The 26,698-nt window shown below is 42.5% G+C and overlaps 2 protein-coding genes across 2 annotated transcripts in view; one reads left to right on the top strand and one right to left on the bottom strand.

Annotated features, from left to right (window-relative positions):
• The first annotated feature begins 421 nt into the window (after positions 1–421).
• ZNF175 (zinc finger protein 175) lies at positions 422–11,679 on the top strand. The gene is made up of 4 exons (XM_012643356.1): positions 422–657; positions 4,969–5,095; positions 5,349–5,444; positions 9,510–11,679. Exons 1-4 carry the CDS (start codon positions 487–489, stop codon positions 11,372–11,374), a joined length of 2,259 nt encoding a protein of 752 aa, XP_012498810.1. The 5' UTR covers positions 422–486; the 3' UTR covers positions 11,375–11,679.
• An 8,331-nt stretch (positions 11,680–20,010) lies between these two features.
• LOC105809524 (sialic acid-binding Ig-like lectin 5) overlaps positions 20,011–26,698 on the bottom strand; it is a 22,280-nt gene continuing 15,592 nt past the window's right edge. The window contains exon 8 of the mRNA XM_012643347.1: positions 20,011–20,495. Coding sequence (XP_012498801.1) covers positions 20,307–20,495 — 189 coding nt within the window. The 3' untranslated portion in view covers positions 20,011–20,306. The remainder of the gene's footprint in view (positions 20,496–26,698) is intronic.

Here is a 26,698-nt window from a genome sequence, read left to right as displayed (position 1 = left end):
TGATATTTAACTGACGGCATTGTGTGAAATTAAGTTGACAAGTTGATGGGTTTTATTCATATTTACCACACACCAGGCAGGTGCCGAGGGCTTGACAAACCTCATCTTGCATAAGTTTTCCAAAACTTGTGATGAATACCTGTATCCCCATTTTAGAAACTATGACTAAAGTAATATCTCCATATTCTCATAGTTAAAAAGTGGAAGAGCCGCAGTGAGTCCTTCATAAAGTTTAGTCCAAACTCAGTATTTTTTCTTAACTCTGGCTAATAACTAGAATTGGATTTTTCTGAACGATGTCTACTCTGGTGTCTAACATGGTGACCTTCACCTCAAGGCCCTCAGGAATTATTTATGGAGCAAATGTTGAGTGAGTGACCATGTGGTCATTGCCTTTCTAGGGCTTCTTGGTGTCTCTGCAGAACCCCTGGGTCAGGCCACATCATTGAGGCTGCAGAATCTCTCCTCATAGCCCACCCCACCTCTATGCAGTTGTCCTGGTTGAAGCCTCCAGACGCCTTCCCAGCTTCTGGGAAAAGTGGAGCTGTTGGCAAGACAGACGGAGAGTTGAAGCCCAGAGGGGACATGCCTGCTGATGTGAATTTATCCCAGAGGCCCCAGGTCCTGGGTCCAGAAGAGCAGGATGGCTCATGCGAGGTAAGAAGGACCAGCCCCAAGGAAAGTTCTCCATAATGTGAGGGCAGATGCAGCAGATTCTATACTTCCTGTTCCTGAGACAGCCTTGATCCTTCTGCCAAGCAGGGACCACAAGGGGCTGATGTCCCACCATCCACAGGCCATCTGCGTTCTGAGAAACTGTGAACTGGCTAATGAAGGAGGATGTGTTGGAGTAGAGGGTTGGCCCTGGGCCAAGGAAGAAGAAAATATAGTCTGGATGGGAGCCCCAGTCGCAGGCAGGGAAATGCCGACTCCTTCCTGCTCAGCACTGGCTCAGCTCCTTCACCCACCACTGGGCCTTTGCGGATTCTCAGCCGGTCCCCACCGGACTCCTCCTCACCTGGTCTATGGGGATTGGCTTATTTCTCCTCTGTTCTCATAAGGCACCACCATGCCCAGCTTTTCTTGTCCTTTGATTTATATTTTGGTTTGTCTTTACTTCTGGATTTTTAAAGTAGTCTTATATAGTGATAACCTATTGTTCTTCTTGCATATGTTTACAAATATTTTTTGCTATTTTGTCCTTCACACATAAGTCTTAGTTGTATTTGAATATGAAAAGGAGGGTCAGACAGTTTTGTGAGGTTTGTAACTAAAAAGAGCCATCACTTGCTATTTTTTTCCCCAGATTCCAGCTTCTCCGAAGCAATCACTTTTTACATTTTTAGCTAAATATTTTGAGATTTGTCTCCTAATCCATTAATGACATGCTTATATTGCTGCCTCTTGGGTTGTTAATTAACAACATGTTAATTAATTACGAAGCATGTTGCTAAAAGATTAGGTTTAGCCCACTTTCCTGTACTTCCATCCTGGGCACTCACATGCGTGCTGTCCTTGTCTGTCCTTCTCCAAGACCTGGGTCAAATTCTGATCCATTCCTTGTTTTTTATTATGATTGTATAAACTGTATTCACAGCTGCCTGTAAATACTGTGAGGACTCTTCTTCCGCACAACTTTTTGTTTTTCCCTGGAGTGCACAATTTTATGAATTAGCTATTCATTTACTTTTCTACATTTGTATTAATGTATTATACAGTTTTCTCTAAGTGTGTAGATATTCTCATCATAAATTGAATTTGTTACTAGGTAATAATAATAGTAGCAGTAATTGCGAACACTCAGCGTTTCAGGGACAGTTCTAATCCTCACAACTTTGTGAGGTAGATGCTGCTGTTATTCCCATTTTCCAGAAGAGAAGATGGAGGCACAGGATGAAATAATGGGTCCAAGTTTACATAGTCATCAAGCAGCCAGGCTGGGATTAACGCCAGGCAGTTTGCTCGAGAGTCTGGGCTGTCAATTCCATCTCCTTGAGGAAACCTCCCCTATTGCTTTTTTGACTTGATGTGATTGGACCCAGCTGCCCTCTTGGCATCTGATGCTCAGTCTTCTCGTGGCTGCTCCCTTCACCACCACCTGGGAATTCTTCTCTGTCAAGTGTCCGATTCCCTGCATCCTGAATACTTTGGCTTTCTCTCCCATGGTTTATTGTTATTCTCATTTTGTGGGAGTGCCTCCTCTAGGAGTTTCTTGGAGATAGTTGCATGATGGTAAATCCTGTAAGACCTTACATATCTGAGACTATCATGCCCCCAAACAAAAAACATTATATATTTATGTATTTAATATATGGTATCTATATCCAGAGAGATGTATTATATATGTATATAAATGTTTAAAATGTCATAAAAATGACATTTATTTTACCCTCACACTAAGTTGATTTTTGCCTGGGTTCAATTTATAGATTGGAAATCATTTTATTTATTTATTTAATTTTTATTTAATATTTCTTTTGTTCTTTTATTCTTTTTTTCCCCTCAAAGACATACACATCATATGAAAATCATTTTATAATTCTTGCAAAAAATGTTTCCAACTCAAGAAAGAAATAGCTGCATATTCAATTACGCATGCAGATTTTCAGATTAGATTTTGTTTTAAATGAAATGTGCTGAGTTTTAAACTTTGTATTACTAAAATTTTTAAGCATGAGCAAAAGTAGAGTAAATGGTATAATGAACCCTTGATTGATTGATTGGTTGATTTAGAGACAGGTCTCACTTTGTTGCCTGGGCTAGAGTGCAGTGGCATCATCATAGCTCACTCCAACTTCAAATTCTTGGGGCTTAAGTGATCCTCTGGCCTCAGCCTCCTGAGTATCTGGGACTACAGGCGCGTGCTACCATGCCTGGCTAATTTTTGTATTTGTTGTAGAAATGGGGTCTTGCTTATGCTCAGGCTGGTCTTGAACTCCTGGCCTCAAGGAGTCCTTCCACCTTAGCCTCCCAAAGTGCTAGGATTACAGATATGAGCCACTGTGCCTGACCTGAACCCCTTATCTTAATAATTATCAGCATAGTACCCATCCTATTTGATTAATAACTCCCATCACTAGATTATTTGAAGGCAAATCCCAGACATTGTATTACTTCATGAATATTGTATATCTCTGAGAGATGAAGTTTTTTTTTACATAACCACAAATATCATTCATATATCCACCAAATGATAATTATTTCTTAATATCATAAACACCCAAACTGTCTAAACTTGATTTTTCATGTCAGGATCCAGCCATCATCCACACATTCCACTTAGTTGAAATGTATTTTTAGTTTCTCTTAATCTACAAATGGTTTTCCTTCGTGTTTTCCTCCCTTTCTATTTCTTTCTTGAAGAAACTGCCCTTTAAATTGTGGCAGATTCTAGATTTGGCTCAGCTGCATTCACCTGGTGTCATTTTATACGGTGGACAACTATCCTTGTATTTCTGGTGAACTAGTATTTAAATCTAGACCGGCGCTGTCCAGTATGATGGCCACTTGCCACAGGTAGCTGTTAAGTACTTGAAATGTGGCTGGTTTACATTTCAAAAAAAAACTTAGTATGAAAAAAAAATGTAAAATATCTCATTGATGATTTTTAAAATATTGGTTACATGTAGAAATTATAATATTTGAATATAATGGATTGAATAAAATATAATATTAAATTGATTTCATCTGTTTCTTTTTAATATGGCTTCTAGAAAATTTTAAATTACGTACATGGCTCACATTATATTTCCATTGAACGGCTCTACTGTAGACGCTTGACCAGATTCCACTTTGATTTCTTTGTTTTTGGCAAAAATAATTCATAGTTTATCCACCATCTGTGTGCTATAAAACCATATCAGGTGTACATAATGTCTGGTTGTCTCTGTCTTTGTGATGTTAGGGTTCATTATTAGGTTCAGGTGTTGTCATCTTAATCCTTAATCATAAAGATCCCATCAGTCTTTCACCTATGTGGTTTTAGCAGTCATTGGTGATCAGTAAAAGTGATGATATTTTAATTCTTTTCTTCAGGCTGCATTTGTCATCTGTAATATTTCTATAATGAAGCTCTTTTAATCATCAATCCTTTCATTAATATTGCTTCTTATAGGAAGATCATCCTTTTAATGTGATCATATCTTATTAATATGATCATACCTCTTTCCTGAACTTAAAATCCTTAAATGACAATCCATTAATTATAATAAAAATCCGTACCCATTACATTATCAGACTGCAGCCCATTTCCTTGGAACTTGGATGCTAACCACCTTCCAAACATCACGCAATTGCCTCTCCTCTTACACAGAGCCATCTGCCGCATCCTGAATTCTCAGTGTTTTCCTACTTCTCCACTTTTATTAAAGCTCTTTTCTGGAAAATGAATTCTTTCCTCCATGCACACATCCCACATCAAACTGCTCACTTACAGTTTAAGCTTTGCCAACTCTGAGTAGCATGACCCTCTATTCCCAGGTAGAATTTGCTTGTCCCTAATTTGCTTCTCCCCAGTAGTGTGCTCTGCATCTATTTCTACCATGTTCCCTTCCTAACCCCATAGTTGAGCTTGTGTATTTACTTCTTTTCCACGTCTCTGAGTTGCTGGAAGAGTAGAAGCTTATATAGTCCTATGTTGATTCCCCAGGACCCAGCACAGCTATAGCCTGGCATGTAGTTGCTTAATAAACATCACGTTCATTATTCCTAAATTAGCTAGAGGACTTAGAAGCCATTTCTGGCCTCATTTTTGAAAAAGAATGACTGAATGAATGTGGTATACAATGGATAGCAGGATATTTCTATAAATTTTTTTATTGCTCCCAAAATACAATGTGAAACAGGTATTTAATGGGAGGCCTATATGATGTGTCATGGTGAAAAATCATCAGAAGCACATTCTTATATGGAACTTCCCCAGTTACCAGTGATGAGTAATTCACAGTGAACTGGGGTACATTGTTACAGAAATCAGTGTCGTTAGAGGACGTGACCGTGGACTTCAGCAGGGAAGAGTGGCAGCAACTGGATCCTTCCCAGAGACACCTATACCAGGACGTGATGCTGGAGATCTGTAACCACCTCATCTCAGTGGGTGAGCACAGCCAACCTGGGAATCTTGGATGGGCCTTGTTGAGATTTCCTTCTTCCTCCTTGCAGAGCACATTGGGATATCAGAAGTATGTCATGGTTTTTTCCTTGGTTTGTCCAGCAGTGCTTATTCCTTTTGGGTACCTTTGAGTATGACTTTGTGCCCAGTGGAAAATGTCAACTTTTCTGATGAGCCAGTGTAAAGCTTCATTGAATGGCCTCTAAAACCCAAATCCCATATCCTTTCCATCTAACAGGGTATCACATTCCCAGCCCAGAAGTCATCTTCAGGATAGTAAAAGGACAGGGGCAATGGATGGGGGAGGCTGAACTACCACATCAGAGGTGTCAAGGTGAGTGACTTGTACCCAGGCAGACATGGCTATCTTTGGGGATATCACTATCAGCCTACCACACTTACTCATTCCTTCTGTTCTCCCACTGGTGGACACTTAGGTTGCCTCCTACTCCCAGGTTCCATAATAAATGTGATAAATTATCTCATAAATATCCTATAGGGGCCAGTGTAAGAATTTTTCAGAGGTAGATACTTGGGAGTGGGATTGCCTGGTCATGGAGATGAGTATACTTAATTTGAATTAGTCAACCATATTGACCTTAAATGGGCTGCACAGTCTACACCCCCATTTGCACACCTTGCTTGCCAACACTTGGCATTAACCAAATTGGTTAATTTATGGCACATCTGATGGATGAAAGGGCCGTTTCATTGTTTAAATATTATTTTTCTAATAACTACATAGAGCATCTCATTATATCTCTTATCTGATTGGGTTTTCCATATACGTGTACATTGCTTTTTCATGTTGTTTTATCCTTTTCTGTCCATGGAGTTTTCTGCCTTTTTTCCTGTTTATTTGCCCTTAAATTTATTGATTTCTTTGCTGAATCTTCTTTCTTTTTTTCCCTTAATTGTGGCATCTGTACCTTGGGGTCCTATACTTCCCTGTGGTCATCTCTTCATCACAGGGGTCCATATCCACTGATAGGACCCATCCATTCTGAATACTTACTCCTCACGTTTGTATTCTGATGATTCCTATACCAACACCTCCGGTCCTGGTGCTTAAACCGAATTATGATACCTTATTTAAAGCTACATGGAGGACAGTTCTCAGGAGATGACTCAACTTCCTTAATTTCGGGAGATCAGAAATTGGAATTGTAATCATCCAAATAAGAAATTCTTATCACCCGAAAAATTTTGTCAGATTTTTTCTGTGTTTCTGAGCTCTTTCCTCTCAGTCTTCTGATTTAATTTATTATTTTGGAATTCCTATCAATTTTTCTTTTTGAATATACAATTTAGGGGACCCTTTTTCTTACTCCTAGGGGTATCACTACAAACTATCTTCCTATTTTCTTATATTTAGACTATTTTGTTGCTAATGAGATTTGTGGATTCCGGTTTTCCATGAGTTCAAGCACAATGCTACTGACAGATTTTATTACTCCAAACACTGCTATTTTGTTTCATTTTTCTTCAGTAGATAGGATGCAAACATGCAGTTATTTTCTACTATGTAAGATGAACAAACTCTTCAGTGACATTATCATCATGGCCACATATGTCCAATTTAAAAATATACCTGATAGTTTTCATCTCCATTGTTGTGATTTTTTGCTTAATATCTGCTATATAGGATAATCCACTTTGCATGTGGCCTGTGGTTATTTGTACTTTCCCTACTTAATCTTTATTATGTCAGTGTTGAGCATGAGGAAACCATTTAGAATACAAAAATTGTTGAATTTCTGAAGATAGAAAATAATATTTTACACTATTTTAGAAGGATATTTTAAATATCTGTTGAAGTAAATTCAAAAGAAAAGAGACTGCAGTTGGACAGAGAGGACAATGGCATGAAGTATGAAGAGTCTTTGTGCATTAATCATGTCTATTTCATGGAAGGCTACTCAAAAAATGAGTATATCAAAATGTGAAGTATAGAGGGTGACTGCTTGCGAAGTTCAGAGAAAATAATGTCACCTGGAGGTGGAGCGACATTGGGGGTTAATTTTAAGGGCGCAGTACCTATAACTGGTCCACAAAGCCATTTTGAAGGGGAACAATGAAGCAGACAAAGCAGGCTTAATGGGAGTAGAGGACATGAGTATGTGCTTGGATTTGGGAATACATTGGGTGTTTTTTGCATTGTTAGGCTGTGTTGGAGAGTTATGGAAAAGCTTTTCAGCACAGTTCTGATAGTTTGCATTAAACATTTTTGGCAGTAATTTAAATATTATCAGATTCAGTAAGATCTAAATGAATTGAATTTTTATGATCTAAATGAATTGAAAAGTTAAAAATAGTCCAAATCTGTGGCTGGGGACACAGAGTGTAAGATACCTGGAATAAATGAAAGCCAGTGTACGGGTAAAATTGCTATTCAAGAGTGAAAAATGAAACAAAACAAAAAACCTGATTAAAAAATGAGAAAAGGGCATTTCCTCAAAGATGATATACAAATGGCCAAGAAGCATAGGAAAAGGTGCTCAATACCACTAATCACTTGGGAAATGCAGATCAGAACCACAGTGTGATATCACTTCACACCCATTAGAATGACTACTGTTAAAAAACAGTGGATAGCCAAGCAGAAACACTCCCAAGAATGGAAGTCCCTGATCATCTTAACAAATGTTGGCAAGAATGTGGAGAAACTAAAACCTTGTTCATGGCTGGTAGGGATGTAAAGTAGAGCAGCCACTATGGAAAACGATATGGTGATTCCTCAAAAAATTAAACACAGAATTACCATATGATCCAACAATTCTATTTCTGGGTAGATAGCCAAAAGATTTGAAAGCAGGGGCTTGAACAGATATTTATATGCCCATGTTTAAAGCAGCACTATTCGCAATAGCCAAGAAGTGGAATTTTCCACTAATGGATGAATTGATAAACAAAATGTAGTATATACATATAATGGAATATTATTCAGCCTTAAAAAGGAAGGAAATTATGACACATTCTGCAACATGGATGGATCTTAAAGGCATGCTAAGTTAAATAAGCCAGACATAAAAGGACAAGTGCTACTTATATGAGGTACCTAGAATAATAAATTCATACAGAAAATAGAATAGTGGTTGCCTCAGTCAGAGGCTGAGGGAGAAGACGAAAAGGGGAGTTGTTTAATGGGTATGAGATGTTTTGCAGGATGTGAAAGTTCAGGAGATCTGTTGCATAACAATGTGAATATACATAACGCCACTGAACTATACATTAAAAAGTGGATAAGATGGTAAATGTTACGTGTTTTGTGCCCATGATAAGAAAATGTTAACAATAAAGATTAAAAGTGTTCTCATTTTCTAAAAAGTGAAAAATGATTGAGGTTTCTTGACAGGACAAGAGTGAGATACTGTCTAAGTGACTGAAAGAGAAAAACTGAATGCGATGGTCATTTAATACTAGGTAGTTAAATCTGGTAGAAAAAAATAATAGTAAAGTTTCATAACTATTATTTTTACTGAGAATCTGCTGTGTTTCATGTGCTATACTAGTAAATTAGATGATTAGGGACTCCCATTCTTGGCAGGAAAAAAAAAAGGGATGCTCTGTAGCATAAAGCTAAAAGTTCTAAAAGAGAGCAGTTAACTTCTATAGAAAAAGGATGAAACAAATTCTAGGGAACAGCTCATTTGTCTAGTCTTCCAATATACCTTTCTGGGGATATGAGTATATTCCTAGGTTCAAGAAAAAAAACAAAACGCTGCAGCTTCGTGGAGCTGTAGCTGGGACATAAGCATTCTTTTACTGCTTGGCCATGCCAGGATAAGGGAAGCTTTAATAGTTTTCCAAAGGTTATAGAAGGCTGATGGGTTTGGCACAAATGAGAGAAAGCAGGGAGATTGGTGAGGATTTAGATCTGAAAGCTAACGAAGACCTGTACACTGGGCCCCCTCCTTCAAGCCTTGGCTGTCCACCAATGTTGCCGTATAACAGTGATGTTGCCTTGTCTCATCTTCTGTTTATCCTACTAGGTCTGGGCATCTAGACTGCCTGTGTAAGTGGAGTTAGTTTGCCTTTGTTTAACCTTCCCACAGGTTAGCAAAGTGATCTTGGCCAGTTATGTGACCATGATGTACCTCCTTTTCTTTATTTGTAAAATGGGAACACTAATCGTAGCTACCTCCTGAGGTTATTATGAGGATAAAATGAGTTTATGTGTGCCTCACATAGGCCATTGCCAGGCACATGCAGGTGCTATAGAGATCAGTGTTTGGCATATGATAAGGCATATAAGAAGTGTTTCTGCTCATTGTCACCATCATCAGCACCATTATTACATGACTCAGCAATTTCCCTGTGTTCAGTGTCAGTTAGTGCCATACAGTTTTTGCTCTATCCTATTCATTATGTCTGTTTCATCTTCTCTTTCTCCTTCTAGAAGGGAAGTTTGGGCTTGAAACCCCACAACAGGAAATTCCTGAGAAAGCTTCGTTTCAAAAGGATATAGTGGGTGAAGTCACAAGAGATGGTTCATGGTGCTCCATTTTAGAAGAACTGTGGCAGGATGCTGACCATACAAAGAGAGATCAGCAAAATCAAATCCAACCCACGCGTCATGGTGCTGTCTTCAACAAGAAAACATTGAACACAGAGAGAGATTGTGACTATAAGGACGCTGGGAAAATCATTCACATGAGGCCCCACCGTGTTTCTTCACAAAGATCTCAGAAATGTTGCTCATTTGAAAAGAGTTTGAAGCCTAACCCAAAAGTAAATGGTCAAAATCAAAGCAATGCCACAATACAGCTTGATGACATTGTTGAATCTGATCAGCTTTTCACTCATAGCTCTTCTGTTGCTTACAGCAAGAATATTCATACAGGAGAGAAATTCTGCAAAGGTAATCAGTGTAGAAAAGTCTGTGGCCATAAACAGTCATTTACACAACACCAAAGTCATGCTCAGGAGAAACTGAGTGAATGTACTGAATGTGGGAGGGTCTTCACCCAGAAATCACACCTCCTCACCCAACAGAGAATGCATGGTGCAAAATATCTCCATGAATGCAGCAAATGTGGAAAAGCCATCACCCCACAACCAAAACTCAGTGTATATCTGACAGATCATACAGGTAATGTACCCTATATATGTCAGGAATGTGGGAAGGTCTTCATTCAGAAATCAGAACTGATAACACACCAGAAAACTCACACTAGAAAGAAGCCCTATAAATGCCATGAGTGTGGAAAAGCCTTTTTCCAGATGTTATCTCTCTTAAGACATCAGAGAACTCACAGTAGAGAAAAACTCTATGAATGCAGTGAGTGTGGCAAAGGCTTTTCCCAGAACTCGACCCTCCTTGTACATCAGAAAATTCATACTGGTGAGAGACAGTATGCATGCAGTGAATGTGGGAAAGCCTTCACCCAGAAGTCAGCACTCAGCTTGCACCAGAGAATCCACTCGGGGCAGAAGTCCTATGTGTGTATTGAATGTGGGCAGGCCTTCATCCAGAAGGCACACCTGACTGTTCATCAAAGAAGTCACACTGGAGAGAAACCTTATCACTGCCACAACTGTGGGAAATCCTTCATCTCCAAGTCACAACTTGATATACATCACCGAATTCATACAGGGGAGAAACCTTACGAATGCAGTGACTGTGGAAAAACCTTCACCCAAAAGTCACACCTCAATATACACCAGAAAATTCATACTGGTGAAAGACACCACGTATGCAGTGAGTGTGGGAAAGCCTTCAACCAGAAGTCAATACTCAGCATGCATCAGAGAATTCACACCGGAGAGAAGCCTTACAAATGCAGTGAATGCGGGAAAGCCTTCACTTCTAAGTCTCAATTCAAAGAGCATCAGCGAATTCACACAGGTGAGAAGCCCTATGTATGCACTGAATGTGGGAAGGCATTCAACGGCAGGTCAAATTTCCATAAACATCAAATAACTCACACTAGGGAGAGACCTTTTGTCTGTTACAAATGTGGGAAGGCTTTCGTCCAGAAATCAGAGTTGATTGCCCATCAAAGAACTCACATTGGAGAGAAACCTTATGAATGCCGTGACTGTGGGAAATCATTCAGTAAGAAACCACAGCTCAAGGTGCATCAGCGGATTCACACGGGAGAAAGACCTTATGTGTGTTCTGAATGTGGGAAGGCCTTCAACAACAGGTCGAATTGCAATAAACACCAAACAACTCATACCAGAGATAAATCTTACAAACGCAGTTATTCTGTGAAAGGCTTTACCAGGAAATCAATTCCTAGTGCATCAGCATATTCATAAATGAAAGATACTCCCTGAGTTTCTTGATAAGAGTCAGATCTAATTGTGATAGATTCATGCTTCAGAAATTCTGGAAATGCTTTTCATATATAAACACATCATAAAGTCACACATTATTTTACATGAGGGAAATTACCTAGAAAAGAATTTCGAAGAATAAGTGGAAGTGTCCTTAATTTGTACTAGCCTCATTAAGTGTTAGAAATTTCATCCTGAGAAGAAACCCTGACTAATATGCGTTGAGAAAAGCCTTTCTACAGAAAATGGTACAAGACAGATTATTGCCAGATTATTTATAGGAAAGTCCTGTTTATTGTGGGATATCAATATTTTAAAGTGCCAGCAAAATAACGATAGGGCGATGTTATGTACATATATGGGTGTCTTATGTATATATGTCTTTTGTATACAGGTTGAGTATCCCTTCACCAAAATGCTTGAGACCAGAAACGTTTCAGATTTTCAATTTTTTTTTGGATTTTGGAATATTTACATTACACTTACTGGTTGAGCATCCCTAATCTGAAAATCCAAAACTGAAAATGCTACAATGAGCATCTCCTTTGTGTGTCATACTGGCACTCAAAATGTTTTAAATTTTTGGAGTGTTTTGGATTTTCAGATTAGGCATACCCAACCTGTATGGATATTTATATATCTGTGTATATATAAGATATATTAATATATGTATATGGTCTGCTCAGCATAGTGTGTATATGTGTATATGTATATATATTAATATATATGCCCTTAGTAGGGTTTGCTGAAGAATTCACTACATAACAGGAGGTGTAGGTAGATGACAGCTTTTTTTACGAGTCTAAAGTAATTGTGTTTATCAAATTCTCTATTGAATATTTATATCATGAGGTATCAGCAATAATTATTCCTTTATTATACAGACACATGAATGTACATTACGGTTTTTGGTAGATGCATAAATGAGATTCTATATTGTATACTGTCTTCATACCGTAGCTTTTCTTTTATGGTTAGCTCAGCTCTACCCTCCCTTTTACTTCCATCTCCACTGTCTGTTGTGAGCCTCTTTATAGATAATCGGTGCCAACCATTTAGTCTGGACTTGTTCATACTTTTATACAAGCTGCTAACTATATATAACAGGAAACAGCAAACTGTGGCCTCTGGCCAAATCTGGCCTAGCAACTATTTTGCCCTTTTTTTTTAGAGGACACGGTCTGGCACACAAGAAATAATTAACAAATACTGAGTTCAACCCTCGAGAGAGACTCAGACACCCAAGATTTGTCTCCAATCACCCTTCACTCTCAATCCCCGCTTCCTCATCAAGGGCCTCACAGGAGTACGGACGACACGGCAGAATGTGCAGGAGAACGGGCAGTTTAGGAGTTGGAAGGAACTTGAGGGCTTGCGTCTGGGGAGCGGGTCTCTGGAGGATTCTTGGGAGAATGCTCCGTTCCTTGGTTTGGGGAGCTTGTCTCGCAGGTCTCACCTGCCCTCCATCCTGACTGTCTTCTACTGCAACCGGCCGGGGGCGCGAGCATGGGTCACAGACCAACGCCTGCGCGTAACTGTCCACGGGTCGGAGTCCCGAGCCCAGCGCACGCGCAGAGCTGTGCGAACGGCTCCCTCTCAGCTCCGCGCATGCGCAGACAGCCCGGCCCGCGCCCCTCCGTCTGCGTGCGCATCCACGCCCGCGCCTGCAGGGGGCGCGCGCGAAGCCGGCTCAGCATCCGCTTGACGTTTGTTCACCGCAGGCGCTACCTGTCCCTTTCACACCCCCGATCCCTTTCTCCGCCGCTCCCCCAAACTCCTATACTCCCACAAGAGCAGAAAATCTAAAAAATATCCATTCCATCTTTGGAACAAACTGCTCGGTAGGCACCTCCCGGCAGTCCGCAGAAATCAGACGCCGCTCGTGTTCTTGCGCAGACGTAGACGGGAAACGGGCCGGGCCGGCCTAGTGCACTCTGGGAGCCGTTGGCGGAGTGTGGGACGTTGCCGCGAGGATCGCCGGGAGCTGTGGGCTCAGTTTGTCCGAGAGCAGTAAGCGTTTGGGGCCGAGCCACCGCTCGGGCTCCTGGGAGTCGTAGGCAAGTTGTCCCAAAGCCTCCTGGGAGTTGTAGTCCTATCACCAGATACCGCATTTCCTTGGACCCTGGACCTTCCAAGGCTGGTTCTGCCCAGGTGAGCGCAGCATCCTGCGGCAGGCCCGTCCTGGCCCTTTGTCACGCTGCAGTGTAGGAGTTGAGGGTTTCTCGTTTCTCTCCCACGCATTCTGGTAGGTGTCCCCGGAGAGATACCACTCTTGTGACCCTCCATCGCCTCTCTCGGGGCGGGAGTGCCCTAAGCAGCTGTCGTACTTGCGGATTCGCTTTGGACTCTGAGGATCAATCTGAGTCCTTGCCCTTCAACCTGTCCTGGTTACAACCCAGAGTTGTAGCCCCTCCGGGGCTGGCCCGCGGGGACGCTGAGGCGGCTGTGGGAGCCCAGAGGAGGTGGTAGACCCAGCCCAGGGTTCAAGGAAGACTTCCCAAAGCAAAGGACCACACATCTGTCATGTCCAAACAAAATTCCGGATTCTCTGTCCTAAACCTGCTCGTCAGTCTTTCTGCCTCCTCCCCATCTTCCACCTCCTCCTCACTAAATGGGCCCACTGTCCTTCCGAGTGCTCAAGCCAAAACCTTGAAATTGTCCCCAGGAATCCTGTTTCTGTCATACTCTTCCTTCCCCCAACCAAGTCTTTTTTGAGTGCCATCGGCCTATCTCCAGAAAAGATCCAGAATCCACTTCTCTCCACTTCTGCCTCCATTCTGCCCTGAGGCACCAGGTGCTCACCTGGACCACTGTAGGAGCCTCCTCACCGTCCTGTCTCTGCCTTGCCACCTTCCACCCTCTCTTCACACAGAGCACGAGGGACCCAGTTAAAATATAAATCAGAATCTGTCGCTCCCAGCTGAATTGTGAATGGTTCCCATCTCATTCAGAATAAAATTGAAGCTCCTTACTCCTGCCAACCTCTCAGCCTGTGCCTCTCTGGTCTGCAGCGACAACACACTTTCGACTCATTTGAACACCGCCAGGCCCTGCCCTTCAGGTCCTTTGCGTTTGCTTTTATTAATGATTCTATTTGGAACATTCTTCTCACATTGATCTAATGTCTGGCTCCTTCTCGTCCTGCTGGCTTCATTCAGCTCAGAGGTCGTCTCTGACGACTCCGGCTTAAGAAACCCCTTCCGCATTCCCTCACAGTCACACCACCAAAGTAACTCCTCATATTATCCCTGATGTTTGGAAAGCATCTTGGTTATTTACTTGCTTATGCACGGCTAGGTTCCTCCATTAGAACATTAGTGCCATGAGAGCTACCACCTTTCCTATCTTGCTCACTGCTGCCCCCAGTACCTAGAGCATGTTGGGTACGTAGGAGGCACTCAGTGGATATCTGTTGAATAAATGAATGTTTGAACTTTGAGCTGAGACTTGAAGATAAGAGCCAGGTCTTCACATCATTCAGGGAAGAGCGTCCCAGGCAATGGAATCAGCCAGGCCAAAGGTGCAGGGGTTGAAGTTCATCTGGCTGAGGTGGGTGGGACCAGACCACAAAGGGCTCCAAAGACCTCAAATATCCATGGGCTCAGGGTGGGGAGCTAAAGCAGGGTTTCCGGCAGGGTTGGGACTGGATCCACTGAGGAACTCAGGAGGTGAACCTCAGGACTAGGTGATTGTGGATTTAGAGGTTGAAAAAGAAGAGTCCTGTTCTGCTAAGAAGCTGGGTGGAAGGTGGTGCTGCTCTCAGGAGACAGGGAGAGGCTCAATAAGACTAAATTTTTGCCGTGGGGGCTGGGGCTGGTCAGTTTGGGCACTGAGCAGATGTGAGAGAAGGCCCAGCGGGGATCTTCAGTGAGGCATTTGAAGGACCAGGCTGGCGGACATCGCAATTCAGAGTCATCCACAAGGAGAATAAGAAGAGGGGTGCTGGGCAGGACCTGGGGACCACGAAGAGGCTTCCCCCAAAAGAGATTAAGTGGGAAGAAAAAAACAAGGAGAGAGAAGAGGGAAGACTGAATCAAAAGCTGGGAGAGAAAGGATTTCAAAGGCGACATTGTTCAGCTGTGACAGATGTGCCTGTTGTCCACCGAGGGCAGTTTGCTGGGCTCAGCGACAGGGAAGAGAACTCTGGGCAAAGGGAAGAGCCAGGGCAAACACCTGGCGGCAAGAGTGTTCCTGGGGTGCGGAGAGCAGACAGCCACGTGGCTGAAGGGGAGGGGGAAGAGGCGAGATCAGAGGGAAAAGGAGCCAGATCCTCACCGGCACCAGCACGTGCTAAGTGGGATGAGACCCATGGGAGGATGTCGAGAGGATCCCACAGCCTCTACTGCTCATTCTCACACATGTAATTACAACCTGACACGTGCTACTAAGGGAAACTACACAGACTTTACGAGTTTGTCACAGGGGGTCCTAGTGAAAAGAAAAAGATGGGAATTGAAGAAGACCTCCCTGAGTGAGCAGGAATAGAGCATGGCCTGCCTCCCCCTCTGTCTCCTTTTACTTGGAATTGTTGGAGCATCTCTCTCAGGAGGATCAAGCGGTCAAGACCTACCTGAAACTGAATCTTCTCTTTCTTTTGGCCCCTGGCCCAGGCCTGGTCACGTAAGAAGCCTCAAGAAGGGAAGGCTGAACTGAAACTCATCTGTGAGGATGCCTTTTATGGTCAGAAGCTACAACTGAGAATTGGGGCCCTGGCTCTAACACTAGATTTAGGTATGATGTTTGTGGTTTTTCTGGTGTCACTTTGAGTTCAGAGACACTTGACTTGAATGTGTCTCTTTGCCCATTCTGAGGTTTCCCACGAGCCCTTCACTCACACCTTCAAAATAAGTTTTGACTTATAAACAGTCCCTTCAGCCACACGGGCCTCCCATCTTCATTTGTCAAATCTTTCCCTCTCTTTACCCACAACCTTTTTTCCCTGACCTCGCCTGGCCTGTGCTGCCCCTCACAGCAACTCTCTCCATCGTGTGGTCCACTGAGGCCACAGAATCCTTTTGCCAATATGAGTACTTACTATTCATGTAGAATAAAGGAAAACTTAGAATTTATTTCTGTGACCCCTCAGCTCCAAATATAACTTCCCAACCAGCCTGCTGATAGATACTTCATTTTTTCATTTGAGCTGAATCAGAATTTGGCATAGAGCCCAACACAGAAAAGGATCACAAATCATGTTCTGTATTCCAGAGCTCCATAACAGTACAAAGAAGGGATTAAAAGCAATAACAAAATATCAACCCACTGGAAAGTGAGGGTAGGAAGGAGAGGAGCCTCACACAGAGAAGGTTTTCTGCAAGGGGTGAGGGTAGAGTCAGCCCTGAGAGGCAAGGGACCCAGTGGCCTTGAGAGATTCACTGTCTAGTTGAGGCTAAGTCCTCTCTTCCCAAAATTAGGGGAGTTTCAGAGGGAGACTGAGGAGAAGTCTGGATGCCCTCTGACCAGCACGTCTCTCTTGCAGGACAGAATGTCTCCAACCCTATTCTCCAACCTTCTTACCTGTGCATCTAAAACAGGCCAGAGTCCTGCCCCCAGGGGGCGCTCCAACCACCATGCCCTACCCGGGGAGCCATTAGCACTAAGGTTGGCGCTGTCCATGGTTCTGGAGCAGAGCTGGGCTCTGAGTTCAGGAAACTCCCAACTGTGCTGTGGATTCAAATTCACAGGGCCAAGGTCCTGAGCCTTAGGTCAGCAGGGTATCTAAGTCAGAGAGGCTTTGAAAAGGCTGAGTTCCCTCTTGGAAAGGAGGGTCAGGGGAGGGACTCATTTTTGTGCTTTCCCTCCCACCCCTCTTGTTGACCTAAGGATCATCCCTGGTGCTAGCCTGGCTAAGTGACAGGGAAGAACAAGGCATTTTTCTGAGGTTCCAAATTACGCTGATGTTGCTGGTTGATGGATCAAAGTGTGGTCCAGGCCTGCGTCTCCCTTCAGATAAGAGACTAGGAAAAAGATGGATCCGTGCCTGGATCTCCCCTCAGGTAAGGGACTAGGAAAAGGAGGGATATTCACTGAAGCTCCCCGAGTTCCAGACTCAGGGTTGTGTGTGCCTTTGTGTATATTGCCCCATTTGTTCCTTATGATCAGTCAGAGAGAGGGTTGGTTAATAATGCTCCTTTGACAGAGTGGGAAACCAAGACTTGATGTGGTATTTCTCATTTCTATGGAGATTTTTGATAAGAAGAATGAGGTTTTATTAAATTTTTGTCATAATCTCTTTTAAGAAAAATTATTTTTTCTTCAAAATTTTCAACAAAAGATGACTATCAGGACATAAGACATTTTCTAGCTTGCAATATTTTTACGTACATTTGCCATTCACATTGTGTAATCATCTCTTAGGCTGAGAAATAGAACAGGAAATCACACCAGGAATGCTGGAACCCCTTCGTGTTTCATCCTGTCCAAACTTCTTCTCTATGAGCTACCAGGTGGTACCTTACTGATATTTGGGATCATCTTTTTTTCCTACCTTTGCCTATCAGCATAATACCTGTGTATGTATGTATGTTGGAACAAGAATGGTTGCTTTCAAACTTCATATAAACAGAACAATGTAGTAATGAGTATTTTGTATGATCAAATAGGTCTACACCAGCTTTTTTCAAAATTAATGTTGGCATAATATACAATGTGATCTCCTTTTACTTTTGACCTTCTCTATCCTTATGCTTTAGATGCATATAATGTAAAAAACGTATAGTTAGAATATTAATCCAAGCTGATTGGATTTTTAATCCAATCTGTTTTTAACAAAAGCATTTATCTGATCACTTTTAGTGTGCCACCATTCTACATTACTTTATCTTTCCATTCTTGTTTTTTTTTCCCTTTTTGGTTTTTTACAGTACACTTTTAACTACTACTAGGTTATGTTATACATTATGATTCTATTCTTTCAGTCATTACAATAAAAATTATAGCATGCATAATTAACTTATCAAAGTCTTTAGTAAATGAAAACTGCTCTGTCCTCCCGGATAATATATAGATGTTGGGAAATGAAAAATGTACTTACTCCACTTTGTACTTAGCTGTTATTATTGTCAGGAATTCTAAAAACTATCTCTTTTTTTTCTTCTACAAGTAATAAACTCCCCCATTTGTTTGCTCCAAAAGACCTTTATTGCGTCCTTGTTTTGAGTTATCTTTACTGAGCGTAGATTATAAATTGATGTTAGAGATACTGTTTGCTCCCTTCTACTCTCTGTCGTTGCTGCTGATAATTTAGCTGTCGATTAAACTGCCCGTCTTTTGAAGGTAATCTGTCTTTTTTTTTCTAGTGGCTTTCAGATTTTCTCCTTGTCTTTGGTTTCCTTTGACTTACCCTTGCTCGATACAAACTCAATGGGAGGAAGGTCCCCATGACATTTCCTGCCTTGGCCTGTGCCATAGCCTTGACTTTCATTTCCAGGGCCACACGCGAGACCACAGAACCAAAGCTCACGTTTTCGGTATGGGCAAATGCCCTTGGGAATTTTGGCGTTTGGTTTAGATATCCTGCTTGATTATCTGGGTTCAGGCTTTCCCCTAAATTTTAGCCTGGTAAGTATAGGTATTTAGGTATTCTATACTTTTCAAGTGAAGGATTTTTTTTCTATTCATTTTTTTTTCCCCAAAGGATTTGATTTTTTCAATGCAAGTCTTGATCAAAATCATCTCAACGCAATTCCCTATGGTTTTGAAAATGGGGTTTGGGTGGTGGGTATTGGGAATCGATGCCATCCCAGCACCACACTGGGATTATCCACTCCTTTCGTCATCACCACTTTCTAAAGTTCAGAGAACGACACTGTTGTTTACCTGGGTTTGGGTGCTGCTGGAGAACTTTTGGCTGATTTTGCTTTAGTGCTTTTTTTTTTTTAATTAGATCAGTTCAACTTTACATGAGGGAGAAAATGAGCTCTTTTTCAGTCCACCCTTTCAACCCAAGAGCATCTATGAACTCATGTGTGATGGACAAGGTGGTGTGAGCCAAACAAGAGCGAGGTGGCGTGGCTTCCCCAGGAGGGACCTCAAATTGCAAAGTGTGTGGTGTGAACAGGCATGGAAGGCTTAAGGAAGGGTGGGCCAAGAGGAAAGGATGAAATGAGTAGACAGCAGGGAGATCATAAAGGACTTTAAATGCCGAGGGGTGGTGTTTGTGATGTGTTTGTGATATGTTGTCTAAGGCCAGGGAGCCATGAATGGGTTTGGGCAAGAAAGAGTGAGTCAGCTCTTTGGCTACTGGAAAGATCCCAGTGGGTCCCATGAATGAGACAGGGAGGGACTCGGGGTAAGGGGATCTCCTGGAAGGATTGGCAGGTGAAACGGGACAAGGAGATGACCCCGGAGAGGACACATTAATCAGATGACACATCATGAACCGAATGCCAGGCTGGGGAGCTGGTCTTTCCTGGGGAGTCTGTGAAGAGTTCTGAGACGTGGGGTGATGTCAACACATTGCTGCCCTTTTCTCTGTGCCTGATCACCCCCAGCCTCAGGACAACTTGTCAGGAGGACCTTTCTGTTTGAGGAAGAGAGACCAGCAAGCACTGAACACACACTACGGGCCAGGGCCTGTGTTGGTTGATTTCCATGTGTTGATTTCTTTAATGTTTACAACAACCTTTCAGGTAAGACACATGATCTCTGATTTACAGGACAGGGAATTGAGGCCCAGAGAGAGGAAGTGAATTGCTTGATAACAAGGCCTTAGAAAGTGCTGGAGCCTCAGTTTGAGCCCATCTCTCTAGTTCCGTCAACCGTCTTTGTTCTGCTCTACCTGGGAACACTCCTACCGTAGTTAATGTTAGTATTGTCACAAGGGCTCTTTGTGCTTCAACAAAGGACCCTAACTGGTCCTTTCCCCCAGACGGGCTGCGATTCCTCCCGCCAGGGCTGAGTTCTGGGCGAGTCCTCACTTGCTTGTCTTGATCTCTGAGTACTCTGTGGTGCCTCTGGCCTTCTGGTCCTGCGGCTCCCTCCCGTCCGTCTCCTGAAAGCTGATGGAGGCGTAGTACAGCTCCTGCTCTCCCGGGGGGTGGGCGTCCCCTGCGGGGGACTCTTGGTCCGGAGGGCTGTCTGGCCAGGGCTTTTGCCTAGAACCCTGAGTAGAGGGGAGAGAAAGGAGTCACGGCAGGCACACAGACGCAGGCGTGGTGTAGTGAACTCTTATAATTTTATGTGGCTTCAGCATTCATTTAGAATGTAAGTTGGACTTGCTCGTACCAGAAGCAGGGCTTAGTTACCCTTGAGACACTTTCTAGTTCTCTCCTTTTCCCCAGTTCCTCAAAGTGGCTAATTCAGATATTTGCCTTATACAACCACCCCCTGGTGACCACCTCCCTATGGGACGGCTGGATACAACCTACCTGACTCAGCCCCCAGCCCCACACCCCTCCCCGCTGCCCAACTCCGCTGTAGTGACCACCTCTCAGCACAGCGTGACTCCCGGGAACTGACCCTGACTGCTCTCCACCCACCAACCGGAGCTCCCTGTGGGAAGCCTGCTGGAGTGACACCCTGGACTCCAGTTCAGGATTCGCCTACGGATTCCCTCCGCCACTGGCTGAGCGCGTGTCCCGGACAGCTCCTCCCTCCTGCTGGCCTGTGAGGGCTCTGCCTTCTCTCTGAGATCTGCAAGGAATAAACTGCTTCTGTTCTTTCGTGTCTTGTCGTGTTGCCTCCTCTGCGTGTCACCTGACCAACACCCCCTAACCTAACTTCCTTCCTGGTCGGGGCTCTCCTACAGAATAGTTTTCTTGGTAGAAATAAAATGGGCCCAGATCGCACAAGAGCCTGGAGGGCATCTGCCAGTACAAACAAGTTTCCTGTGAGAGGGACGCCTGGTCATGGCTGAACACTCAGGCATTTCGCCGTCTGCCAGGACAAAGAAGTGTTCTGTGAATGGCCCATGGTGGACATTCAGGACAAAATCCTTTGTGTTCCCGTCGGGCAGGGCTAGAGTTTATGACCACTCTCCAGAGAGAGGCCTCAAGAGAAAATGCAACACGTGGTCCCCAGGGGGAAGTTGGGCTGATGCGACATTATCTCGTCTTCCTTTTATTCCACGTACATTTCCTATGAACTCAACTATCCACTCACGCATTTAAAATTCCGTCATACTATGATTTACCAGACCATACTGAGGGCTTACTAACCACATTGCATCCTAACGAAACAACAGTATGAAAGACACTGTAATTGTCCCTACCTTACAGGTGGGGAAACTGAGGTGGAAAGAGGGTAGGTAGCTTGGCCAAGGTCTCTCATCTAGTAAACGGTGGGTCCCGAATTCAGCCCAGCCGATCTCCCTGGCGCCAGGTCCTGGGCTAGGGGCCAGGTGTACAGTGTGACACAGACGCTGACCTAGGCAGTTTACAGTCTGGTAGGAGGGGTGGATTATAGACGGAGCAAATTCCTACCTTCAGCTACATTATCAGATGTTTTATGTGCAAACTAGAAAAGAGATGGCAATTCTGGAATCTGGACGCAGGTCCCACAAAACAGAAACAAAACAGAGCAGAGCCCAAGTCCCTAAGCAAAGATGGCGCACACACTGGTAAGCAACCCCCTTCCCTCTCCCACCTCCGCCTGCTCCCCTACCCATCACGCTAAGGAAATGTATGTTGAAAGCAACAGTAGCCTTCAAATAGTAGCTCAGATTTTTTTTGAAATAAAAGGATTCCAGGTCAGGAAAAAAATAGTTTCACAATGTCAGCAAAAAAGTACAGGCAAGACGAAATGACAAAGTAGCTAAATGCAGTGATATTACTGCAGGCAAAGAGAGGAGAATGAGGACACGTGTCCATCGGCAGCCTTACAGTATATGAAAAAGGGTTAAATTGATAACCGTAAGACAAGATTCATGTCAGATTAATACGGAGGATAAAGCAACATATTCACTCTTTTACTCAATAACTCTTTGCTGAGAGCTTGCTGTGTGCTAGGTGCTATTCTTGCAAATGAAGACACAAGAGGGACTGAAATAGTCCAAAACACCTGTCCTCATGCCGTTCCTCATTAGAGGAGGGGAACAGTAACACCAGGTAACAGTTGTAAGAGAGCTCCCTGTGAGCTGGGCACTCTTCTGAGCACTCCTTATAACAATCCAGTGACACAGGAATCCAGCATCTTAATGTCCCATTTCCAGAAGAGAAAACAAAGAAACAGAGAGGTCCATTAGCTTATCCAAGGTCACACAGCTCACAAATAGGTGAATCCAGAACCTGAATGCAGGACGTCAAACTCCGGGGACTAGGCTGTGCGAATCGCTTTACCATTCTGCCTCCTGTACAAAATGCACAGAAGGGTTAAAGGAAAGTGATGGGAAAAACCAAAGCTCTCTCTACCATAGTTCTTGTCAAGGTAGTGAATCCACACGTGTTACTGGCTCTCTTCTCCAAGATCCAACAACAGAGGAACTAAGGAAAGAACTCTTGGATGAACAAACTTTCATAAATCGGTCAGTGATTGGCCAATCAATCACACTGAAATCCCTGGGGGAAAGGGAGGGCTAGTTTGAACAAATGGGGTGGGAGCGCTGGGGAAGCTGCTGCGTGGGTGGGGCAGCTGGCTTGTCGATGAGATGGGTTACCCCAAACACACTTGAATTATGCTCCTTTCTCTTCTCTGCCCTTGCCTTGGGACGATGACTGGCTGCCCCCTCGCTGCGGAATTCAGAGTATGGGCAGGAATGATGTTCAGGTGTCCACGAGGCACGTGTTGGACAAGCACCCAACGCCCACCAGGGAGAGGAGAAGAACAGAGGTTGGGGTCTCACTGCCCTTTGACCTCCTCATTGCCATTTTCTCCACTCCAAACTCCCCAGGCTGGTGAATCACGATCCAAGGAGAGCCTCTGTCCAGTGACCCTTCTCCATGAAGGTCTGAAGGTGAAGGGGTGACTTAAACTGCCTTCTTGAGGTGACAGGAAGTGGGAGTGGCTGGCCATAGCTCTGGTTCCTGGGGTGCTCTACCCTGGGGCCTGTCCCCATCTCTCCTTTGAGCTCAGCAAGCCTGACACAGGCCAGCATCTGCCCTTCACCCCCATTCAGTAAACACCGCCAGACAGAGGAGCCCGAGCCCAGGCGGGATATGAGCTCACAGCCCAGAAGACTGGGCGACTTAGGAGAAAAGCAAACCAGTGGAACCTCACAGACCACCCGAAGCACAGGTGTTAGAACGCTCGATCAAGAATTTAAACTACGCATACTAAATGCACTGAAAGACTTAACGTGCTAACATTAGCAGCATGAAAACAGGCATAAAAATTTACACCAATAAAGTGTGTAAAATGAATGTGAAACATAAATAAGAAATTATGCAATTATGTACTTTACGCAAAAAAGGCCATGTGGAAATATTCTGTGTGAGAAACATAATAGGGATAGCACAATGGATGGAAGGAAGAATAGAGTGAATATAACGGAGGGCTAATTAGTGAGCTGGAAGGGCCGTTTGGAGTAACCCCTATAAGGAAGTAGGGAAGGGTGAGGAACAGAACATATGGAAAAAGGTTAATTTAGATGGAGGATAGAAACAGAAAACTTCAGGATTCAGATAAGGATATCTTTAAATGAGATAAGAATGAAATAGAAAATGAGGAACTATTTGGAAAAAATAGTGGAAATAACATTTCCAGAATTAAAGAAAGATGAACCACCTCAGCTGAGAGGGCAAGAAAAAAGATGAGGGAAATCCCACACCCAGATACAGTATCGTAAATCTTAAGAATGTCAAAACCAAAGAGAAAGTTGTAAAAGTTGTCGGGGAGAATGAGGAGATCACCTACAAATACGTGAGATGCGGCACGACGGGAGATTTCTTAATGGCAATACTGGCGGCAAGGCACAGTGGAGTGAAGTTTAGGAAAATCACTTTGATCCTAGAATTTCTATCCTGCCAAATGAAATTCAAATGCAGGCGCGTAAAAAAATATCTTCAGACACACAAGTCCTCGGAAGCCTCGATACAGAGAAATCTCAATTGAAAACACACTGGGAGGAAGAATGCAAATAAAAAACGAAAAAATCCAGGAAATTCTGGGACAAGTATAAGATAGAAAGGTGACAAAATGCCTCAGTAAAATGTGCAGCTGTGTATTTTTTTAAAAGACCAAAGTGTAGAAAAATGTTAAGTATGTTCATAATAGCTCAGAATGAAAGCTGCACATCTATAGAAAATATCAAGATTATAAGGAGTGGAGGGAGATGGGACCAAGAGATATAAAAACATACCAATGTCTTTTTATTAGTAAGATAGATATGTTAATTTTTTTACTTTTTTTTTTTTTTAGAGAAGAGATCTCACTATGTTGCCCAGGCTGGACTCGAACTCCTGGGCTCAAGTGATCCTCCCATTTCAGCTTCCCAAGTAGCTGGGACTATAGACGTGAGCCACCACGCCTGGCAAGATAGTAATTTTTTAAGAAGAAAGGAGAAAAAGAAATACTGAAAAAGTGGAACCAAGTGAAAGTAAAAGATAAAAGAGTAGAAAAAAATCTACTTATATCCACAACCACAATAAATACCAACAGAGTAAACTCAACAGAGGATGCCACCTAATTGGATTTTTTTGAAAACCCGGTTATATACTGTTTACAAAAATCACTGATAAAGCATAAATACATAAAATGTTGGAGGGAAAAAGGATGAAAAAGTATCAGGCATCTAACTAACCAATAACAAACTGGTATAGCCACGTCAAGCTCCAACTGAACATCATTTAAAGCAAAAAGTATCAATATGGCTAGAGAGAATCACTACGAGTGATAAAATGCTCAATTCATCGAGAAGATATAATACTTCCAAAATACATGGTTTTGATTTAAAAGCACATCAAATATAAGAAACACAATTGATAGAAATACAGTGAGAAATTGACAAATATTAATATATTATCATAATGTAAGATTTCAGCTCACATCTCTTGAGTGTTGACAAGTCAGGAAGAGCTATTAAAGCTTTGAATTCAAACATTACAATTAATGCACTGGCCTGCTGATTTAAGAAATAAAAAATATATATTATTCTTAAGCACACAGGAAGTATTTTCAAAAATTCATTATGTACAGGTAGCAGGTCCAGTCTCAACAAACTAAAATTTTTAAAAAATTATCTGGGCATGGTGGCACGTGCCTGTAGTCCCAGCTACTTGGGAGGCTGAGGCTAGAGACAGTGGTGTAATCATAGCTAGTGAACTAGGGCAACAGAAAGAGATCCTATCTCTAAAAAAACCAAAATGCCATGTATTCTGACCAAAAAGCATCTAGCTAGATTTTAATTGTGGAAAGATGTTTAAAATCCCCATACATTTGGAATTTTTTAATCCCAAATAATTCAAGATTCGAAGAAGAAATCACAATGGCATTTTAACAATATCCAGAACTGAATGATATTAAAATAGGACATATCAAAATTTGTGGAATGGGATAAAAGTGGCATTTTGAGAGGAATTTATCCATAATTATGTTTATAAAGAAGGAAGAGCTATAAATTAATTAGCTCTGTACCCAGCTTAAAAATTAATAAAAGAACATCAGAATAAACCAAAGCGAGAAGGCAGGTGCTGAGAAAATGAAAGTAAAAATAAAGTAGAAAACAAAGATACAGTGAGAAAATCAAAATCCCAAAAGTTGATTCTTTGAAACTGATAATGAAATAGACAAACAATAAGATTTAGGTAGAAAAAAAAAAAAAAGAGAAGGAAGTCACCAATAACCACTGTCAGGAATGTAAAAGGGGAAGTAATCTCACTAAAATCGGTAGTATAAAGACAACAGAATGCCACCCATAAAAAATTATAAAACTTAAGTGAAATGAACAAGTCCCCAGAAGAAGCTCACTGAAGAGCACGTAAAGTGATTGAATTAGAAAAATTGCACATAGAGACACCACCAGGCCCAGACAGATTTACAAGTGACATCTGTCAGTCATTCAAGAAACAAATCATTCCAATTTTAAACACTCTCATCCAGATAATAAAAAAAGAGAGAATAGTCCAATCCCTCAATATTGTCTTGATGCCCAAACAAAAGAAACGGGAGGAGAAAGGAAAATGACAAGTCCATCTGACCTGTGCATACAGATGCAAGAGTGCTAAGCAAAAGGTTCTATCAAGCTGAATCTACTCGAGTATCAAAAAATACATACCACGAACAATATGGTTTTGTTCCAGGAATGAGGGAGTAGTTTTATATTAGAAAATCTTTCATTTTCATTCACCATGGTAACAGATTAAAGAGAAAAAAAATCCTATCAGTACTCAACGTTTGAAAAGTTCAAGAGAAATTTATGGTAAAAATTTAAAG

Source organism: Propithecus coquereli, unplaced genomic scaffold, assembly GCF_000956105.1.
Source record: "Propithecus coquereli isolate 6110/MARCELLA unplaced genomic scaffold, Pcoq_1.0 Scaffold196, whole genome shotgun sequence".
NCBI lineage: Eukaryota > Metazoa > Chordata > Mammalia > Primates > Indriidae > Propithecus > Propithecus coquereli.
This window is presented reverse-complemented; position numbering and strand designations above follow the sequence as displayed.

What these genes read in the sequence shown, in the direction of transcription:
- ZNF175 (XM_012643356.1), top strand. Translation starts at nt 487, where the DNA reads ATGCAGTTGTCCTGGTTGAAGCCTCCAGACGCCTTCCCAGCTTCTGGG. An exon ending in AGCAGGATGGCTCATGCGAG is followed by an intron (nt 658 to 4,968) that starts GTAAGAAGGACC and finishes ACATTGTTACAG; the next exon opens with AAATCAGTGTCGTTAGAGGA. An exon ending in ACCACATCAGAGGTGTCAAG is followed by an intron (nt 5,445 to 9,509) that starts GTGAGTGACTTG and finishes TTCTCCTTCTAG; the next exon opens with AAGGGAAGTTTGGGCTTGAA.